The sequence below is a fragment of the Bos indicus x Bos taurus genome, chromosome 16 (genome assembly GCF_003369695.1).
Source record: "Bos indicus x Bos taurus breed Angus x Brahman F1 hybrid chromosome 16, Bos_hybrid_MaternalHap_v2.0, whole genome shotgun sequence".
NCBI lineage: Eukaryota > Metazoa > Chordata > Mammalia > Artiodactyla > Bovidae > Bos > Bos indicus x Bos taurus.
In genome coordinates, this window is record NC_040091.1 from 62,735,097 (window position 1) to 62,757,103 (window position 22,007).

Genomic DNA, 22,007 nt, shown 5'->3' on the forward strand with positions numbered 1-22,007 from the left:
TCTGAAAGAGATGGGAATAACAGACCACCTGACCTGCCTCTTGAGAAATCTGTATGCAGGTCAGGAAACAATAGTTAGAACTGGACATGGAACAACAGACTGGTTCCAAATAGGAAAAGGAGTACGTCAAAACTGTATATTGTCACCCTGCTTACTTCTATGCAGAGTACATCATGAGAAACACTGGGCTGGATGAAGCACAAGCTGGAATCAAGATTGCCAGGAGAAATATCAATAACCTCAGATATGCAAATGACACCACCCTTATGGCAGAAAGTGAAGAAGAACTAAAAAGGCTTTTGATGAAAGTGAGAGAGGAGAGTGAAAAAGTTGGCTTAAAGCTCAACATTCAGAAAACTAAGATCATGGCATCCGATCCCATCACTTCATGCCAAATAGATGGGGAAACAGTGGAAATAGTGGCAGACTTTATTTTTTTGGGCTCCAAAATCACAGCAGATGGTGACTGTAGCCATGAAATTAAAAGACGCTTACTCCTTGGAAGCAAAGTTATGACCAACCTAGACAGCATATTAAAAAGCAGAGACATTACTTTGCCAACAAAGGTCCATCTAGTCAAGGCTATGGTTTTTCCAGTAGTCATGTATGGATGTGAGAGTTGGACTATAAAGAAAGCTGAGTGCCAAAGAATTGATGCTTTTAAACTGTGGTGCTGGAGAAGACTCTTGAGAGTCCCTTGGACTGCAAGGAGATCCAACCAGTCTATCCTAAAGGAGATCAGTCCTAAGTGTTCATTGGAAGGACTGATGTTGAAGCTGAAACTCCAATACTTTGGCCACCTGATGCGAAGAGCTGACTTATTTGCAAAGATCTTGATGCTGGGAATGATTGAAGGTGGGAGGAGAAGGGGACAACAGAGGATGAGATGGCTGGATGGCATCACTGACTCGATGGACATGAGTTTGGATAAACTCCAGGAGTTGGTGATAGACAGGGAGGCCTGGTGTGCTGCAGTCCATGGGGTCGCAGAGAGTCGGACACGACTGAGTGACTGAACTGAGTCTAGGTATGTTCCCAACTACGAACAAAGCTAGTGGAGGTGATGGAATTGATGCTTTTAAACTGTGGTGTTGGAGAAGACTCTGGAGAGTCCTTTGGACTGCAAGGAGATCCAACCAGTCCATTCTGAAGGAGATCAGCCCTGGGATTTCTTTGGAAGGAATGATGCTAAAGCTGAAACTCCAATACTTTGGCCACCTCATGCGAAGAGTAGACTCATTGGAAAAGACTCTGATGCTGGGAGGGATTGGGGGCAAGAGGAGAAGGGGATGACAGAGGATGAGATGGCTGGATGGCATCACTGACTTGATGGACGTGAGTCTGGGTGAACTCCGGGAGTTGGTGATGGACAGGGAGGCCTGGCGTGCTGCGATTCATGGGGTCACAAAGAGTTGGACACTACTGAGTGACTGATTTGATCTGATCTGATCTGATGTTCCCAACTGTTCCCTTCTTAGGGAAGGGAGGAGCCTGCAACCCTTAGCTGCTTCCAGGATACAGATGATCATCCTTGAAGGCCTGCCTTTGGAATCAGGGAGAGGAGAATATTTCTGGACCAGGTAATTAGGGGTTAACTGCATGAGTGAGGAAGCTCATACACAAATTATTAACATCTAAGCTTAATGCCCTCCCACCCCCACAGTCACCCTCCACCCCACTTCTTTTAGCTACTGACTGACACTGGCAATGACCTTTCTGTTATTTCAACAAACATTTACCAAAAGCTTGTGCCCTAAGTAGACTAGGCCAGAATGCACTTATGTAAAGATGTTAATAGGGTGGGAGTTTCTGATTCCTAAGCCTACCTAGGAATGAGTCTGGAGATAGGCTGTTTGGGGAGGAAGAACCCAGTACATTCACTTTTTTATTTTTAAAAAAATGTATTAATTTGCCTGCATCGAGTCTTAGTCGTGGCACACAGGATCTTGTTACGGATCTTTCGTTGCGGCACACAGACTCTGTCTAGTTGCAGTGTGAAGGCTCCAGAGCACACGGGCTTCAGTGCTTGCAGTGCATGGGCTTAGTTGCTCCCAGGCACGTGGGATCTTCCTGGACTAGGGATCAAACCTGTATCCCCCACACTGCAAGGTGGATTCTTAACCATGGGACCCCCAGATCATACATTCATTCTATGATCCTCACTTGTAAAGAAAGCCCTGGGGAAGTGGATTCTCCTACTATACTGCCTCTCAATTCAGCTCCTAATATATCGCAAATTCCTTTCCAGAGACCAGACAAGCGTTCTTTTCTCCCCTACCCTCACCGCCCTCTCGCTGTCCCGTATCCTCTTTCCTTCCTTCTCCCAATATGATGCTGTACTTTATTATATAGAATTATTTGAGGAGTTATCAGAATAGCTCAAAAAATCATGAGGATCATACAAGATAATCATAGTATACATAGCAATAGGCCCATACCAGAAGTCTCATACCAGTCTCATGATGCCAGTGACACTCAGCTGTAAGAGGGAGGGGAATGAAGAAGAGGAAGAATTTCTGTTCACTTGACCCCCTCATTCCTGTTTCCACCAAAACACCAAAAAAATAGTGCCTATTTGGTCCCCATGAAGTTTGGAGGTATCGTGAATATCTCCCCATTTAATGTCAATAGAGCAGAATAATAGTGACAAAGGAGGAGTTATTCTGTACTTTCATTGAAAAAGGCAAATGTAGAAAGGCTGCCATGGAGATTTTAGATTTTTTTTTTTTTTTTGCAGCACCATTTGACTTGTGGGATCTTAGTTCTTTGTCCAGGGATCAGACCCATGCCCCTTGCATTGGAAGCACAGAGTCTTAACCAGTGGACTGCTAGGGAAGCCCCAGAGTTTAGATTTGATGAGTGTGCACCCACCGGAGTTAAGTCTGCAGATCTGCTGACGCCATAAGGTGAGCTGAGAGGAAGCTGAGACAGCGACAACCTCAAGACGATGCAAGTAACTTAATCTGAAATCCATGAGAAAAAGGACAGCTTGCTGAGGTCCAAGACCCCCCAAAAGCAAGTCATCAAGTGACAATAGGAACGACACAGACACTTCCTCTGTAACATGGGACTAGGTAGGACGCTACCCGCTTCATATCAGAGGGGCTCCAGGCAGTGAATTACAGATAATCAATTAGTTGACAGTGCCCAAGAACCTCCTGTCCGTTAAGCACAGCAGAGTGTAGAATTAGAAAGGGTTGGCAGTAGAACTGTGCTTTGAGAATGATTATAGCATGTATGTCTTGACTCCCTGGTGACAGCTTCTCAGACCAGTGAACCCACTTGAATGTATACTACTTCTGGAAGAGATATTCATAAATTCCTGTCTCCTTTGTAAGGTGCTATAGTTTTTGCAAAAGGTTTATGTAGGATGCTTCTATTGTGTATCTAATGTGTACATATATGCATATGTCTCAATATGGTATATGTCTATATTTTGTATATGTGTGTATATCTATTACAAAATCAAGTTGACTTTTTCTTTTTTAATGAGTGGCTGGTGACTGAGCAAAGGCTATAAAATGATAGGGCTCTAGCCAAGTCAGATTATTATAGTAGCAATTTACCTGAAGCCTTTGGAATGATATGATGAATTGCCATGACTCATAAAACAACATGAGGCTCTTGGCAGACTGATTCCAGCCAGAATTAACCAAGCCAGTAGTCATTAAAAATTCAATAAAACAGAACTTCATCTTAGTGCCATGATCAGAGTTAAAACATAGCCAAGCCACCAAGACTGTATGGGTTTAACACCACCCAATAGAGCTATGGGCTTAGAGCTCCCAAAACTGATACTTAAAAAATAATTCATTAGACAAGTCCTGCAGACAACGTGACAGGTAAGGATACAGTCCTGAGAAAGAAAAACAGGATCCTTGCCTGTTTTTTCAAGTTTACAGTCACAAAAGCTGTGTGAGTTTCAGGCTTTCTTTGGGATAGCAAGTTACTTTTCAAACTTTGCACTTCTGTTGGTGTAAGTGCCAAGGAGTAGATGAAATTAACCTCAGTGAAGCCTTTGGTGAGATTTTTGAAACCCTGGCACCAAGTATTTGTTTAGGAAGTTCTTTTACCCACTAGGTATTCCCAGGTGGCACTAGTGGAAAAGAACCCGCCTGCCAATGCAGGTTGGACGTAAGAGACGCCAGTTTGATTCCCTGGGTCAGGAAGATCCCCTGGAGAAGGAATTGGCAACCACTCCAGTATTCTTGCCTGGGAACTCCCTTGGACAGAGGAGCCTGGCGGGCTGCAGTCCATGGGTTCATAAGAGTTGGACACAACTTAGTGACTAAACGATAATAATTCTTCTGTTAGCTTGTGTTGTCATTCAGCTCCTATCCAATCACCGACAGGATGAAATCAAGGGAACTCATCCTTTTGTGAATACTGGCCTGTCTCTTTAAGGCTTGAAGGCTTGACCATCAGTCTCCATTTAATCTATCACTGATAAAGTTATCAAGTAACCTAGTGTCTGCTAAATGAGCTATAAGAAAACACCTTAGAAATACAAAGGGATTGCACTGTGACGTGTAGGCCAAAGCTAACTCTACCTAAGAGGGTGGAGAAGGAAATATACTGGTTGTTTCCACCTAGATCCTGACGACGTTAATTTAGAATTCCTTTTCTGTCCTTTTGAGAATTGGTTAGTGAGCACAAAAACAGCATGCTTGGCTTATTTACTCAATGTAGTGCTTGCGCTGTACAGAATATGCCAACCCTCCCACTGCTCCCAAGAACAGTGGGGTGTGTGTATGTTGGGGGGTGACCCAGGGAAGGGAAACTGACTTTGGCTGGGGAGAGGGAAACAGAATTTCAGTTGAAATAATTTATCAGCAAAACCTGGAAAATGCCGAGCAAGAGGGCACTCTTAATAATCATGCTGCAACATGGTGCCGACTGGGACCACACCCAGCAAACAAATAGGTAAAGATCATCCTACTTTGAAAATTAGGTCAGGACCTAACCTTTCAAAGGCTTCCTTCATAGCTCAGTTGGTTAAGAATCCACCTGCAATGCAGGAGACCCTGGCTCAATTCCTGGATCGGGAAGATCCACTGAAGGGATAGGCTACCCACTCCAGTATTCTTAGGCTTCCCTTGTGGCTTGGCTGGTAAAGAATCCACCTGCAGTGCAGGAGACCTGGGTTCAATCCCTGGGTTGAGAAGATCCCCTGGAGAAGGGAAAGGCTACCCACTCCAGTATTCTGGCCTGGAGAATTCCATGGACTGTATAGTCCATGGGGTTGCAGAGTCGGACACGACTGAGTGAACCTTCCAAAACAAGAAAAAAAACAAGTGTCTAGGCAATGACAACCCACTCCAGTACTCTTGCCTGGAGAATCCCATGGATGGAGGAGCCTGGTAGGCTGCAGTCCACGGGGTCGCTAAGAGTTGGACATGACTGAGCAACTTCACTTTCACTTTTCACTTTCATGCATTGGAGAAGGCAATGGCGACCCACTCCAGTGTTCTTGCCTGGAGAATCCCAGGGACGGGGGAGCCTGGTGGGCTGCCGTCTATGGGGTCACACAGAGTCGGACACGACTTAAGCGACTTAGCAGCAGCAGCAGCAGCAGGATTATATAAGACTAGAGTTGATACACACTTGCCCGAAGAAAACTTATGTCTAAATCTGCTGTTAGCAGGCTACAACTACCTCCAAACTGATAGAGGATACCATCTTTTTAAAAGGTAATTACTTACTATTGCCTACGGTACCTGGCACCTTACAAAGTGAAACTGTTGGATGAGTGTTTTTGCTGGAGGTGTGTGCACCACAGAAGATGGAGCTTCTACCCAGCTTGATATGGAAATAAACTCAGGAAGTTGAAGAATTTCCAGGGAAAGGGACAAAGAGCAGAGGCATACAGGTGTCTCCAGAGCCTTTGGGGGCTTCGTGAACAGCTCACTAGTGCAAGGAAAAGCGTATCAAGGCGTATCTGGGGCTGGTTCACCCTCAGAGCTAGGTCAGCCTTGGAAGGTTTTAAACAGCGTAGCAACGTGGTCAATATTTGCTATTTAGATGAACCACTGGCAACTGGGCAGAAGATGAAATGGAGTAGGGGCAGTGAGACAAGTTGCAAACAGACTAGGCTGCAATAAAATCAAGCCAGTGTTCAAAACCTGATAGTGTGATAGGCCAAAGGCAAGTTCTGGAGCACAGGGGTTTGTACACTACTGCAAACTTTTAGGGCCTGGATAGGCCTTAACCCAAACACTCCAGATTCCAAAGCACAGGATGGGGTTCGTTGGCAATAAGCCTCAGGAAAGATTCTTTAATTCCAAAAACAGGTATACCTGAACTTACTTTGCCTCTTAAAAAAAAAAAAAAAAAACTCCCTTTTTGGTAGAAAAAGGGAAATGAAGTGGCACATAGGGACTTAAAAGAACCACAGAAGTCAGAAGCGATCTTATAAATCAACCTAACATTTATAAGAGCTGCTCTGGGCAGTTAACACAGTTTGTTTACAATGAAGAGTTGTCTAACTCTGAACATACTGTACATGGCAATTAGAAATTGTCATGGTAAGAAAAAAACCACTGCCCACTTTCTGCGACCAACACAAAACAGCCAGAAACACTAAGGAAAATGTAAGGACAAAGGTGGGGTTTGTTTTTATTATAAAAGAAAAAAAAATAGTAACTCCTCAGGAATCTTAACAAAGGAAGGGAATATTTCACACTCAGAGAACAGACACCAAGATACAAAATTACAACTGTTTGGACTCCAGACTTGTCCCATCTCCTCCAGAGCAGAGATGGGGAGGAGACAGCTGAAGCAAACAAGCAATTCTGTAAAACAAAGACTTAGAAACCCTAACAAATATGATTAAAATCTAAAATTCTGTTTTGCTTTAAAAAAAAAAATCTTTTTTTTTTTAATATTATCAAAAGGCCTGCTTTAGTGACATGCTAGTCCCACCGGAAAAAAACCCCAATACCCCCTTGTCAGTAACATGCTCAAGTTGACCAGCCAACTCATATTTCCAAACCCCTGTGTGTACAAGTACATGTGTGTCTTTTAAACCTGGGGCTCAGGTGATGGCTACTGCTATCATGGGCTTCCACCTGTTAACCAACCAACGTCAGCCTCCCAGAAGGGCAAGCAGGGCAGAGAGAAGCCCTCAAGTGGTCGTGAGGGAATATCAGCCCCAAACAGCCAACTCTTCCAGCACAGCCTCTCCCATCCCCACGCCCACTCAAAAGGAGATCCTTATTTCTAACCAGACTACTTAGTCTCAAATTTGGGTTCCCCGTAACCAGAATGGCTTTTTCTCCCTAAAGAGAAAACACACATTTATCTGCACACCCATATATATAATTTTTTTGTTTTTACATTTAAATATAAAAATACTACTCTGCTTTGTGTTATAAATGGAGGACCACATAATAAGAACTTTTTCTTTAAGGTAGGGCCATCCATCCATTTATGCGGAGCCTGTTAGGGCATTGAGCCCCAGGCAAGGGAAGCACCACACCAGGAGATCTAGGGCATTTTCCTACCTGACTTCCCACCCTTCCTTCCCCCCTAATTTTCACTTTTGATAGAAAGTTGGTTACAACCTTGTAAGTAATGGAACTTCCCACCAAGAAGGGAAATCCTAACCTAACCACAGAATCCAACACCCCTGTCCCCGACTCAGTAACCACTCAGAAAAAGTCCTCCCCATCCCTTCACAATGACTGGGCTCTCTGTCCAGAGAGCTATGCCTATTGGACAAACACACCTGATTAAATGGAAGCAGTGGTTATGTTCCCCCGCCCCCCTCCCAACTAATGCACTAGAAAGCTTCAGTGATAGGAAAAAGAAAAGGGCAGGGGTAGGTAGGTGGTTGTGAAGTGATTAAGAACTTGACCCCTTCAATCCTGACCAAAGAAAGCAAGAGATATTAACTGGGTGTGAGGAATTAAAAAAAAAAAAAAAGACCTTGATATTCCACCCTTTGAGTTATAGCTATTATAACATTGAGAGGGGCGAGAGTGGGAGTAAGATGTAGAATTAAGAGGGGTTTCGAGGGCTGCAAGTCTAGTCCACTTAGTTCTTGTACTGGAAGGGCTCGTCGCCAGTTTCGTTCAGAAGACATGTGCGGATGAGGGCTTCGGTCACGGCGAAGGGGTCACAGTTGGCAGATGGGCGACGGTCTTCGAAGTAGCCCTTCTTCTCCTGGCCAACAGTCCGGGGGATGCGGATGCTAGCACCACGGTTGGCCACGCCGGCAGAGAAGTCGTTGATGTTGGAGGTTTCGTGGAACCCAGTTAGGCGCCGGGCGTTGTCCAGGCCCCCCTTGGGATCGTAGGCTCGGATGTGGTACTGGTGGCGCTTGCTTAGCTTCTCAATGGCCTCCTCAATGTACCTGGAAGAAACAGGCAAGATGAGGGTCTGGCCTGCCATCAGGAAACCTGCCCTTCAAGGAGCAGGTGTGGATCTAAGAATGGAGTGACTCACCTACCAAAGACTGTTTTCCAGGCCCCAGGAAAAGAAATTCTCCACAAAGGCAGCACCCTGCCTTACAACCTGTGTCTCTTAGTGCTGGGCAGGCAGCAGACGTCCCAGTGAAACTCTCTCCCACCCACATGCATTAAGCTCATTCAGATGCTTGTATTGTTATTAATTTAATTCTTACTAAAGATTTTCAAAAGCATTCATCTGTGTCAACTTTCCCCATCACCATCCTTGAATCCTACTTGAAGAGTATTTTGGGGGAACTTTCCAAATAGGAACAAAATGACAGGATCAGAAGACAGTTTTTGAACCAAGAGCTAAAGGCCCCAACTGGGAAGGCAGCTTACTCATCCCCAATATATCAAACCCCTGGCAGGTATTCTTGCAGAGTGAAATGGCCCCGGCTGGAGGCGGCACTCACTTCAGACCATTCTCCTCTCGCATGGCCTTGGTGCTAAAGTTGGTGTGGCAGCCAGCACCATTCCAGTTTCCAGGAATGGGCTTAGGATCAAAGGTGGCGATCACTCCGAAGTCTTCACACACACGATGCAAGATGAAACGGGCCACCCAGAGATGATCGCCCATGTCGATTCCTTCACAGGGTCCTATCTGGAATTCCCACTAGAGAGAACGAGAAGATGGGCCTTGGCAAAACCAGCTGCTCACCCCAACCCAGAAGCCGACACTTGCTTCCTGCTCATCTCTACTCCAAGCCACCTTGAGGGCTTTGGGTTAAGGAGTGGGCACCACAATAGCCCTTCCTAGCAAAAGCCCCCACATGCCTCTAGGTGGGGCAGGTGGTGGGCTAGAGACCTTTACCTGTGCAGGCATGACCTCGGCATTCGTGCCCCCGATCTTGATGCCGGCATACAAGCAGGCCCTGTAGTGAGCCTCCACAATATCCCTGCCGTAGGCCTTGTCCGCTCCCACACCACAGTAGTAGGGACCTGGAGAGGCATCAAGATGGAAGATCAGGAGGCAGGATGTCAAGAAAATTCCTATCTAAGTGAGATGCATGGCCCAAAGTCAGAAATCAGAAAGTTCTCACACCTTCTCCTGGAATCACCATCCCTGCCTTTACCGGGAGGCAGATGAGTGGTGTGCAGTGGGCTCCTCTGGGTTGACACCGACTAGAGCCCATGGTTTCCGTGCAATGTTAACATCTCAACATCCATTATTTGGATTTAGGTAACACAAGGGCTAACTCTCTACACTATTATTTCAGCCAGTCTTGGGGATAGCCTCCTAGCTTTTTGATCTACAAGGATTCACTCCCATCTCCAGAGAGACTTCTCTTGGCAATTAAGCACTTGGGGAAAAGCAAGATTCACCTCTCACCATGGAGACTTACCTTGGGGCCCAGGAAAGCCATTGGAAGGCCAACCAAAGGGGTGCCCATCAGTGCCCATGAGGGTATATTCCTGCTCCATTCCAAACCAGGGGCGCTGGTTGCTCACCATGTCCATTATCCGTTTACAGGTGTGCCTTAAATTGGTCTCTAGGAGAGAGTGGACACGCTATTAGAGACATATGGACAAATGCACTGAATCCCCGTGTTGATGGGAAGTGGTCCTCAGATTCCAGGTACCTGAGATGTTATTTACTGAACTGACCCAGGGTCAACCTTTTGGTACCCTGGTCAGTGTGAGAGGGGATGATAAGAGAAGCTACAATTATGTATCTGTAGGGAGACTCTCAAAAGGCTTTATTTATAACTAAACTGGGTCATAACAAAGTCACATGGGAGAGGACCCACAGGACACAGCCAAGGGTTCACCTTATCTGCAAGCTGGCCCCTTCCCAAGTACCAAATGTCAGGCACTTGAACCCTCTATTCACAGAAGAACTTCTTCTAGCTGTTAGACCTATTCCTGGTTTCTAAAGCATTTACAGCCAAATCTACAATTTTTATTGAGAGAATCATTTGTCTAGTCTGTCAAACAGCCTTACATTCCCAGTGAGAAGATACAAAGTGCTAAGTTCTATAGTACCGGCTCATGCCAAAAAAAACCCAACCAACCAAAAAAGGCGACAAGCTCAACCAGGAAAAACTGCTATGCTGTAACAGATCTTTACAGATTATTATTGGCTGTTTCACTATGTCCCAGGAACCATTTTCAGACCTCTGTGATATGCAAATGATACCACTCTAATGGCAGAAAGCAAAGAGGAACTAAAGAGCCTCTTGATGAGGGTAAAGGAGGAGAGTGGGAAAAGTAGGCTTAAAACTCAACATTAAAAAAATTCAGATCATGGCATTTGGTCCCATCACTTCGTGGCAAACAGAAGGGGAAAAAGTACAAACAGTGACAGACTTTATTTTCTTGGGCTCCAAAATCACTGTGGATGGTGACTGCAGCCATGAAATTAAAAGATGCTTGCTCCTTGGAAGGAAAGCTGTGACAAACCTAGACAGTGTATTAGAAAGCAGAGATACCACTTTTCTGACAAAAGTTTATCTGGTCAAAGCTATGGTTTTTCCAGTAGTCATGTATAGATGTGGGAGTTGGACCATTAAGAAGTCTGAACGCCAAAGAGTCAATGCTTTCAAATTGTGGTGCTGGAGAACTCTTGAAAGTCCCTTGAACTGCGAGGAGATCAAGCTAGTCAATCCTAAAAGAAATCAACCCTGAATGTTCACTGGAAGGACTGATGCTGAAGCTGAAGCTCCAATACTTTGGCCACCTGATGTAAGGAGTTGAATCACTGGAAAAGACCTTGATGCTGGAAAAGATTGAGGGCAGGAGGAGAAGGGGATGACAGAGGATGAAATGGTTGGATGGCATCACTGACTCAATGGACATGAGTTTGACCAAACTCCAGGAGACAGTGAAGGACAGGGAAGCCTGGTGTGCTGCAGTCCACAGGGTTGCAGAGCCAGCTGCATTTTCCTAATAACCCTAAGATGGGTATTATAAGTCTCCCTTTTTACAAGTGAGAAAATGAGGCTCAGAGATGGCAGGCAAACTGCCGGGGCAGGCAGAATCAGGAAACCCTGCCTGTCTTGACTTCAGAACTCAGGTCTTTCACCACAATTTAATGCCTCCTAAGACAGAGTTTTTGGGGGGCTTCCCTTGTGGCTCACATGGTAAAGAATCCACCTGCAATGCAGGAGACCCGGGTTCCATCCCTGGGTTGGGAAGATCACCTGGAGAAGGGAAAGGCTACCCAATCCAGTATTCTGGCCTAGAGAATTCCTTGGACTGTATAGACATGGGGTCACAAAGAGTTGGACACAACTGAGCGACTTTCACTTTTCACTTTAAAACAAAGACAAGTAAGGCTCAGAGTCACTAAGAAAGGACTTGCCAAAAAGTCTCACTGGCCAAGTATGGCAAGACCTCATGGAAGTGAGACTCCAGCGGAGTTTAAAAAAGTGAATGGCAGAGAACTGGGACAACCAGGTCTGCCAGAAAAAACCAAAGGTGCAGTTACAGCAAACCTCACGGCAAACATACGTTATCAGTGAACCAAGATGCTCTTGTTTTAGTCAGTAGACAGAGAAAGAAGACAAGCTCTGTGGAACAAAAAGGCAACCGGTATTTGACATAAAATTCTACTCAATCATTTGCACATAACTCAATCCTCTATAAACAATTTTATGAGACGGATTTTATTAGTTGCTCCATTTTTTTTAATTTATTTTTTAATTGGAGGATAACTGCTTTACAGTGTTGTGTTGGTTTCTGCTGTACAACAATGTGAATCAGCTGTGTGCTGTGCTTAATCGCTCAGTCATGTCCGAGTCTCTGCAACCCCATGGACTAATAGCCTGCCAGGGTCCTCTGTCCACGGGGATTTTCCAGGCAAGAATACTGGAGTGGGTTGCCTTTTCCTTCTCCAGGGGATCTTCCCGACCCAAGGATCGAACCCAGAATCATACAGCTATACTTCCTATAGCTGTAAGTATACTTATAGCACCCTCCTTCTATTTCCCCCCATTTTAAAATGGGGGAAGTGACAAGTAAAACTCAAACCCAGCATTCTAACTTTAGAATCCAAGTTCTTAAAATCTACAGGCAGGAGGACTGTGACATGGGGCACTCCTCCAGCAAAGATTTAGAAGAATCCAGTGTGGTTTTCTGCAGCCAACAATGGGAGGACGGACCACACAACCTCTCTCAACAAGGAAGTTCAGGATGGGGAGATGCATGTCTAGTCCTTCAGATTTCTAGTTAGAAGTTAGTTCTAACTTCTAACAGTTCTGGGATAAGCTCGTCTTCCCAATACCAATTTTGGAATATCCTCCCCCCACAACTTTACAATTCATGGATTAGGATTAAGTCTATCCTATACAAACCTGCAGGCTTTCGGTTGTACTTGAAGACTTCACAGAACACCAGCTTGTTGGGGTCCTTGCGGAAAGGGTCCCGAAACATGGCAGCGGGGACAAGATACATGTCACTGTTGGAGCCTTCAGACTGAAAAGTACTAGAGCCATCAAAATTCCACTCGGGCAACTCTGTGATAAAAAGAGAGGGGGAAATTAAAGTTGCAAGCACAAGAACTTTTCAGGGAGGAGTACAGCCTCTCACTTACCTTTTTCTCTCTAAGGATCTACACTGTCTTGTCCAGAAAGTCAGTGATGCATGACTGCTGCTAATAACAGGCAAACCCTGATGTTTGCAGGTTGCCCTACAGTCCTTTCTCTCTGTGTTCCAAGTAAGACCATTGTATCACTTTCTTAAAAGAAGTGCCAATCACAGAAACAACCTAAGAATAATGTTTCCTCTGTAAATAAGTCTACTGGACACCCAGGAGACAAAGTGGACATTTCTAGTCAGTCAGTCATCATTTAAAGAGTTGAAATACAAGAGAAATACTCTCTGATAGGCCATCTGTGTTGCTTATTTCTTTCACTTCCCACCCCCACCCCACACTGTGTAATGGACAGTCCCAGTTCATGTGGTGTCCTTATTTTAACAGATAAACAGACACTAGCAGGATGACTTATTCAAGGGTGCTCCCACGTAACTTATCCACACTATGTTTTAAAGGCGAGTTCCTTCATCTCTCTCCAGTTGACTATGAGTTCTCTGAAAGCAGAGACTAGACTCTTATATTTCCAGGGCCTGTGCAATACCTGCCACATAGCAGGTACATGCTATATGTATTGTATTATAGCCATTCATTCATTCACTCAAATGTGAGCATTATCAGAAGAGTAAGCTATCCTAAATCAGGTAAAAGATGATGGACCTCAGTCCCTTTCCAGAAGGAGGGCAGCTATGGTTTGTTCTAGACCAAAGAATAAAAAAAGACAAAAGTCATCCCAATTCATATAATAGCTTCTGTAGGATAAGCAATCAGCCAGTTTAAGAATTCTAAAAGTGCATCAGTGAAAAACAAATGATGGCTAGCTCTACTTAGATACCACTTTTAGGGTGTTTGCTTTACATCTAGAACCTAAATGACATTCAAAAGAGTTTGTATAGCAGATGGAATAGTCAGGTTAGAGCTGTGGTTTTCAAACTGGGTTCCTGGGGGTACCTTAGATCAGCCTGAGATGGGATGCCCAAGTCAACAAAGTTCCCAATCCCCCTCCCCCAGACTTCATCTTTTTTCTTTCGATATGCAAGACTCAATTTAAATAAAGGGGTCCATTGTTAATGCTTGGAGGCAGTGTAGGAGCTTAATGTTGACTGAATAAAGTCTGTAAAGTCCTGCCTTAGAAAAGCTTTACATCAGAATAAAAAGGCCAGATCTAGTGGCTTGGTCTCAGGCTGCCACCCACCCCCAATTCTGCCCAGCCTCTCACCTTCTATACACTTGGGTTCAGAATCCAAGGTTCGGGTCTTGCAGCGCAGTCCTTCTCCAGTACCGTCGATCCAGATGTACATAGCTTGGACTTTATCACCCTGAGGTAGGGCCATGTACACCTGCTTGATGCCTTTGTTCAAGTGGGAGCTCGCCGAGGTGGCCATGGTGGAAGGTGTTCTGAAGAGAGAGAGAAAAAAATAAAATAAGAACACCAACTCCAAACAGATCCTCTGCAGGAATAACGCAATAAGGACAATTAAATCAAGAAGTCACAGTGGGAGTGGCGGCCCCTCCCTTTGGAAGTCACACACTCAAAAGTACAGTACATTTATTTAACTTGCTTTCAGGGAGATTAAAGTTTTATACTGAACAAAAGTCTCCTTATTCGCTTCCTCAAGCCAGAATCTAAACTTTTGAGCACTACGTTCTATTTTTGCAGTATGTCAGAGGTAGAGGAATTGTTTCATTTTTCATACTAAGATACTGGGGGGCAGGGGGGTGGGGGGTGGTGAACCCAAAACAAAATACAAAAGTTCAGAAACAGTCTGCAGAACAGACATCTGTCTCCAAGTAAAATCCGGCCACAGAAAGGCTTGGTTGCTAGATCTCTTGGTTAAGTTTTCCCTTTTCTTTACACCCCAGAGGATGCCTCAATAAAAAGTTCTTTTGAAGATTCCTCCACCCTTCCAAATAAACAACCCACCCCATCCCCATTTAGCTGGAAGGATGAAACCGGGGCTAGCTATAAGATTTAAGAGCTGGTGGCTTCCTAACGACTAATGTGTACTTTGGTACATTTGATCCAACCTGGATTAAGACACACACTGGCATGACTTCCATCAGTTTGAGGCAAAGTTCTCATTTCAAAGAGTAGACTTAAGTTTGAGTGACCAGATTCCACCAGAGAACTTTAAGTTAATTAAGAAATTCCCACTTCTAAATCAAAAAGATCTGGGGTTTCAAAAGCTGAGGCATGCTAAAATCTGCGAGCCACCACCGCAAAACCTCTCAAAGAAGAGACACTGAAGCCACAAAACCAAACCCCAACACAAAAAGGAAACGTTCTACCTCCTCCCTCCCCCATTGATCGCCCAGGGTGGCTGGAGAAGGAACATATTGTTCTCCTCCAATGACTTGGGCAACTTTGTGAAGTACAGTGGCAATGTTTCTATGGGCAACCGTCCATGTTTGCCCAGCTGAAAACAACTGCTTCTCCCTGCAACAGCCTCACCCTTCCCCTCCGGGAAGAGAAGCTGTCTGTCAAGTTGTGTTAGCAGACAATCTTTGCCGACTCCCTCTAGACTTGGTCAGTCAAATCCAAATCCCACTCCTTATGCCCATCGCCCATCCTGCCTTTAAAAGCCAGTAGGAGAAATCCCAGACCCTTTCAGCTCCCAGCTATAACCCCGTCTCTGGCTTTCTTTCCTCTCCCACCGGTTACCACCTCCAATTTCAAGTCACACTTTCTCCCTTAAGCCTCGCGGCCTGCTCTTTTCGGTGATGCCAACTCGGTTCCGTGACAGGTTGGATGCCAACAGCCGCCTGCTCTATCAACTAGTTCCGCCGAGATGCCGAGATTTTACGTGGTGGGGGGGATGGAGGGCTGGGATTCTGCGGTCCTTAGCGGTTTCTTGCAGCTGCGGTGGGAGCAGGGTCCTGGATCCCTGCTCCTCACTCACCCCAGCCACGTAAGATCAAAGGTATCGATGATGCCCTCCTTGGCCCTTCTCCTTTTGGAGTGGCGTTCGCGCCTCTCGTGGGTCTCGGGCTCTCGCTGGTCCACGCACCGGAGCTTTCTGGGCGAGGGAGACGGAGAGGGAGAGGGAGTCGGAGTGCGGTCGGAATCGCACCGGGTGGAGCAGGAATACGAAGGCTCCTGAGTCGACTTGATCTTGACTCGCGGTTTCTCTCCGGCGTTCACCGAGTAGGCGACGAAGCCGAAGCAGTTGGAGGGGGACCCCGAGGACCGAGATTCCAGGTCGTCTTCATCTTCGTTCGTGTTCTTCTTCGCGGATTTGCGGCCGGGGGAGCATCCCCGCTTCCCGCCCCCAGGGTAGTTGGGAAAATCCACTTTGAGAGCAGCCCTTTCCCACTGAAACGTCCCAGAAGTCGGCGCCCCTCCCCTTGGGCCCCCGACTGGATCTCAGGGCGTCGCCGAGGGGGCCATACCCCTCCAAGGCCGGGGCGGGGAGGGGGTGGGGAGCTGGGGAGTCCGCCGGAGGGACAGCGCGCCGCTGCTGCCCCTGTCCGGCCAGCCAGGCCTCTCCACCCGCCGCGCCCGCCGGCCACGCCGCGCTCCCGGGCTCCCCATTGTTCAGTCACAGGGGTACACCCCGCGGCGGGAGCAGGCCGCACCACCGACTCTCCCAGCGCCTAGCCTCGGCGTAGGCAGCTAACCGTGCCCCGACGCCCGCAGCCGCGGAGAAAGAGGGCGAGGCTCCCGCAAGGGGACCGCTCCATCCACCACGCACGCCACACGGCCAAGCGCGGGGCGCCGGGCCCGGGCAGCGAGCGGGCTCCTCGGCTCGTCCTGCCCAGCGACCTCCAGGGGCGGCGCTTCGGGCCGCCAGCAGCTGAAGAAAGATCAAAACAACTCCCCGCCCTCCGCGAAGCCTGGCGCCCCACCATCGCCGACCCAGACCCGCCCGGAGCCGCGGGCAGCGAAAGCAAGCGGGAACCCCCCGTCCCACCTCCCTCCAGGCCGGGACGCAGAGTAGAGCCAGGAGGTGGGAAGGGGCCGAGACGATCGGTCAGGGAGCGGCGGCTCGGGAGGCGGCGAGGCCGGCGCGGCACACTCCCGAGACCCGCCCCCCCCACCTCCCCGCGCCCTCCTCCCCGGGCCGGCCAGGTGCTTACTTGGGCGCCGAGCAAAGCGGCGGGGCGAGCAGGCGGCGAGAGCGAGGTGAGGAGAAGAGAGGCGAAGAGGACGGGGAGGTGCTGCTTAGACAGCCTGCTCTTCTCCCATTCTCAGCTCTGCAGGGCGGCCCGCCGCCCAGCACGCTTTATCGGCGGCCGGGGCCGCCCCCGGCGCCCTGATTGGTTCCCAGAGGCCCCGAGCCCGGGCGGATCAGCTGATGCACCGTCCCGGCACCGCGGCCATTGGGCGAGCCGCCGAGCGGGCGCAGCCGGGTGGGGGCGAGCGGACCCGGGAAAGAAAGAAAGGGAAAGGGCGGTGGGGGAGGGGACATGGGGGAGGGGCGCGAGGCAGGGCGAGCCGGCGGCGGGCGGAGGGCCCGGGGCCTGCCGGGAAGGACCCCACCGGGCGGGCTGCCGCGCCCCCGCCCGCCTGGCCCCGGGCGGTCCCCGCGTGCTCGCCCCCCCGGCGCCCCCAGGTCAGATATTCTGAGGGAGGGTTCTTTTCCCAGGTCCCACTGCACGGCCCAGAGGAAATTCCAACCCACAGGCACCAGCTTTTGCCTTTCGTTGTTAGAGTATCCCCACTCCCTTGCCCGGCCCTCAGGTCCTGCTTGTGAGGGAGTTCGGGGGTGTGCGGGCTGCAGTAGCCCCGGGCTCCCCGGTGCCTGGGCCGGCCTCGGACGGGGCGGCGCAGACAGGGGGCTGCCGGAGGTAGGCCGGAAAGAGCCCCTTGGCCTGCCTCCTCGGCGGGTTTGGGGATGTGACCTGAAGTCTTCCATCTCCCGTTCGTGGTGCACGCGCTGTGTTTTGTCTCGTTGCGTAGAGAGGATCCCGGCGGGCGGAGACCCAGAGCCGGCCTCTGCCACACCTGAGGCAACTCTGCATCCTCTCTGGACCCAAGTTCCCTCATCTGCAAATCAAATAAAGTGGTTCAAGAGAGGACCTTTAGAGCCGCGCAACAGATTTGAAATCCTCTGTGCGAACTATTTCCCAAGAAGGGCAGCTGACAGGGGATTGAGGTCTTGGCATCTCCCCCTTTGAAACCTTGGGTACGTCAAAAATTTAAGTTCTGTCTGGTGTTGCTTTTTATGTAGTTTATTGAACATCTTTGAAGTCTGGAAAATGAGAATCAGTACCCCTTCCTCTTCTCTCCTCAGAGCTTTATTAGGATAGTTGAGAAAATGCGTGTGTGAACAAAGTCTTGAAAGGGATGTTTGTCAACAGATATACAATTATATATATATGTATACAACACACATAAATATAATGTCTTCATTGCTACCAGTGATAAGATTTAATCATACTGTTTTTATTGCCTGAATCCTCCTGATGGTGTCTAGCCTTTATCGCACCTTTCAAGAGCCCCAGTAATGAGATTTTCTGTTTGAAAACTAAGAAATCATGTTTCTTTGGAAGAGGAAGGGAAGAAGTTTGCTCTTCTGGTTATTTTTTGTACCACAAATATGGAAAAGAAATGTTGTTTGTGACCACACACATAACTTGGCTTCTTTGGTCCACATCCCTCCCCTGTGAGAGTGTGGCTAACACTGCGGTGCTTTAAGATGACAGACTCAAGATTCATCTCAAACAGAGGCTTTTGGTGTGTTTCAGACAGGTGACATTCTGGACCAGGTAAGTCGCCTTGCAAGTGTAAGGTATTCCGTCCTTACACTTGCACTTAAACTTGTGATCCTTCAAATGATGACGAAAGGCTGGGCTTCAGGTCAGGCAATGTAGGTTCAAATCTGGGCTTGACTTCTGAAGCCTCAGTTTCCTTGCCTACAAATTAGGCATAACAGCTACCTTGTATATTGTAAGGATTAATTGTGATGGCACAGACAGCAATGCTAGAAAGCAATAATTTTAATTATTGTAGGCCAAGATAATCTGAAGGGATTCAATTATTTCTTTCCCTGCCGTAACCCATGAAGTACAACCTTCTAACTCTGATTAATGCGCCACCATCAGTTTTATGAGAGTGGGTTTAGATCTGATAACAAAGTGGGCTGTCTTCATTCCATTTATTTCTGTGAAGTCTTGAGTTTAAATGGTTGAGGAGGGGGTGTTGGGAGGGGAAAGGCCATGTTCTTGTTTTAAAAAACGTTAATTTTCAGTTGCCAGGCTGCCAGAAGTGAGCCAGAGCCTTCTATTGTACTGGTCACCGCCTGCACCAGAGGTAGGGATGGCACACGGAATAGAAAATAGAAAAGCTCAGTTCTTAAAGCTTCTAGTATGTGAGTCAGCCTGCTGCCCTGGCTGGTGTCTAAACCTTCCTTATTCATCTGTGTGTCCCCCAGGAGTGTCCAGGGGGGTCAATAACTGGTCAATAACTGATGTTTGTTGACTACACAGAACTGACAGCGGCACCATCAAGAGAACATGTGCTTTGAGCTGCTTTTCCAAGAGTGGAAATGGATTTGCTTTGATCCATTCATGTGACCGGGGGCATACTTTGTGAGGGTTAGCAAGGTAATACATGACCACTTAGTTTTTCAGGCAGAACAAGAGGCCTTGTCCTCCTTAGTCAGCCCCCTACTTACTTAACCAAACTGAATTAGGGCCCAAATGAGTTCAAGAACTATTCAAGGAAGCTTAAAAGAGTATGAAGGAAGAAAAAGCAGAAGAAAAGAGCTTCAACTAACTGGTTTGCCCCCAGAAACCCAGACTGGACTTTTAGAGAAGTTATAAGGAGAATGGCCTGTTTCATCCAGTTCAACTTTGCTGTGTCTGCTGCCCTTTGTTCTCTTTCTCCTTCCCTAAATTGCCAGCCACCCCCAGTCTCCTCCTGCTCCCTAAAAAGCATTAGAGCATTTGAACCGTGGACTCTTCTGTCTCCTGGTACACTCAATATCAAAGCAGACAGGGGATTCTGTTTCATGGGCTTTGAAGTCAGGCTTTTTTCTTTTAGAGTAGCTATGTCCAAGGGGTGGGTGGAGTGGGAGAGAAACATCACAGGTCAAAATTTGGTTCCAAATCTGCAGAAATGGCTGGGGACTGAAAAAAAGGACTTCTTCAGTGTTCTGCTGCTTGAAATAAAGGCCTTGTTTGGGGTGGACTTTACCTATGAGTTCTTCTCTCAATTTCTTTCTCTTTTAAAGGACCCAGTCTCACTTTGCAGATTGTAAACCCTTAATCTAGTGACCTGAGCGTGCCTTCCTAGGGCCTGTGTAGTTGGTGGCTTTGCACTCAGAGACAAGATTTGGGGTAAGGCTCAAACATACTCAAATCTTTAAGCAGAACATGTAGTTTGGGAAATGGGAGTTTTTCTAACATTTGGATGATTTCAGTAGGCAGTGAACAAAACCTTAACTCATGCTGAAGAGACTGCTGAGACTCAGGCTTGAGGAACACCCTGGAAACCCAACCCAGCATTATAAACTTTTTCTCTTTTTAATAAACCAACACCAGTTCTTTCCAAAAGAATAGACCATTGTAAAATCTAAAAGCAAAATAAAAATAAAAGGAAAAGAAACAGCCTTGGAAGCTGATGTCATTACTCTTAAAGCAAATTTGGGGGAGAAGCTGCAATCAACCGAGCTTTCAGACTTGAAGCTACATAAGTAAAGAAGGAAAGACCAGGTTTCACCTCAATTCGGTATTATCAAATACTGAACCCATAGGAACTGTTCTTTATATCCTTTCTGATCGTTATATACTCTTAAGCTCAGGTTAGGAAATGATAAGTTCAAGTCTTAGCTATTTTTGTTTAGTCTGAATTGAGTTTTGTTGAAGGCCCCTTGAAACCATTCAAATGTAAAGAACGCTTAGTTTCCCAGCCTACACATTACGCTTGAAGGTTTAGGTCTTGAGCCTTACCCCAAATCTTACTTCTAAAAGGAAACTGCTTGGAGAATTGGGAGGAAGTAAGTTCATCTTACTAATGACATGGTAAAAGAAGTCCTACCGAGAAAACTACAGCCATGCCATCCTAGAATTAATCTTTACATCATTTTAGCTTAACGGTGAGAAAGCTGAGGCCTTGCTCATTTGCAGCCTCCTGCTCGAATCACCTTAGTGCAGTATTTCACAGCCTTACATGCTTCCAAGGTACAGCTCCCTTGAGAGCCTTTTTCTGTTTCCCTTCCTTCAGCCTTCTCAGGCTGGGCTGATGCATTCCTGGGCACCACCTCTAATCTCTGAAATCCCTACTGTATCCACAGTGCAGGAACCAACCGGGTTACCTCTGAGTCCTTCATTGTGGCTTCCCCTGTGTGCCTCACATAGTAGACATTCAGTATATTCCAGGGTGGGGGGTGAAGTGGGGGAATTGCTGTATGACAGGTTCTTTTTAAAAGGAATCTTTGGAGATAATTTTGTGTGTTTAATAACCTGTTTCATGGTTTTGTGAATCTGGGATTTTCACAGATAAGTGTTGTTCCTTTTCTCAATGTATTGAGATTTGTATGGATTTATCTTTGTTCTCTAGATTAATTGGAACATTATTGAAGCTTATTTAAAAGTTTAGGAAATTAGCATTATGGTCAAAAACAACTTGGATCAGAGTATGTCCTTTAGTTGGTGTTCTTCTCGAAGATGCCCTCAGCTGGGTCCACAGCCTTTCCTCCCTCACCCCCATCCCATTAGTTGATTTGAGTCCGTTTATTTCACATTCGCATGCCAAATTTTAACAGGAAACAAACAGCCCTTGGGTATGTTTTCTGGATACTTGGTTCTGTATTTTTCCTGACCTCCTTTCCCCTCCCCCCAGTTCGTTTGAACCGGTACTTGGGAGACTTGTTTACTGGGTTGGAGAGTGAGAGGCTTGGCTTGGGGTGATGCGGATGTAGTGCCCTCTGGTGGAATTTTGTGAGAATTGCAAATTTCTCCACATAACCTTAGAAGTGTTTGGGAAGTCTTAGCTGGCCTTCAAGGCTTCTCTGTTACGTCTCAAATACTATATAGTAAATTAATAACATTCAAGTTTATTATCTACACTGGATATTTAAGAG

General features: G+C 46.9%; 1 protein-coding gene across 2 annotated transcripts; it reads right to left on the minus strand.

Annotated features, from left to right (window-relative positions):
* Positions 1–6,409: 6,409 nt before the first annotated feature.
* Positions 6,410–17,187, minus strand: GLUL (glutamate-ammonia ligase). 2 transcript variants are annotated; one of them, XM_027565510.1, is made up of 8 exons: positions 17,059–17,187; positions 15,882–15,998; positions 14,201–14,379; positions 12,743–12,904; positions 9,794–9,940; positions 9,262–9,389; positions 8,864–9,063; positions 6,590–8,353 (listed from the first exon to the last, which is right to left on the minus strand). In XM_027565510.1, the coding sequence occupies exons 3-8, from the start codon at positions 14,364–14,366 to the stop codon at positions 8,035–8,037; spliced, it is 1,122 nt and encodes a 373-aa protein (XP_027421311.1). In that variant the 5' UTR covers positions 14,367–14,379; positions 15,882–15,998; positions 17,059–17,187; the 3' UTR covers positions 6,590–8,034. The 2 variants fall into 2 exon arrangements, with proteins under 2 accessions (XP_027421310.1, XP_027421311.1); XM_027565509.1 differs by lacking the exon at positions 15,882–15,998 and having other exon boundaries at positions 6,410–8,353; positions 17,059–17,173.
* Positions 17,188–22,007: the final 4,820 nt, after the last annotated feature.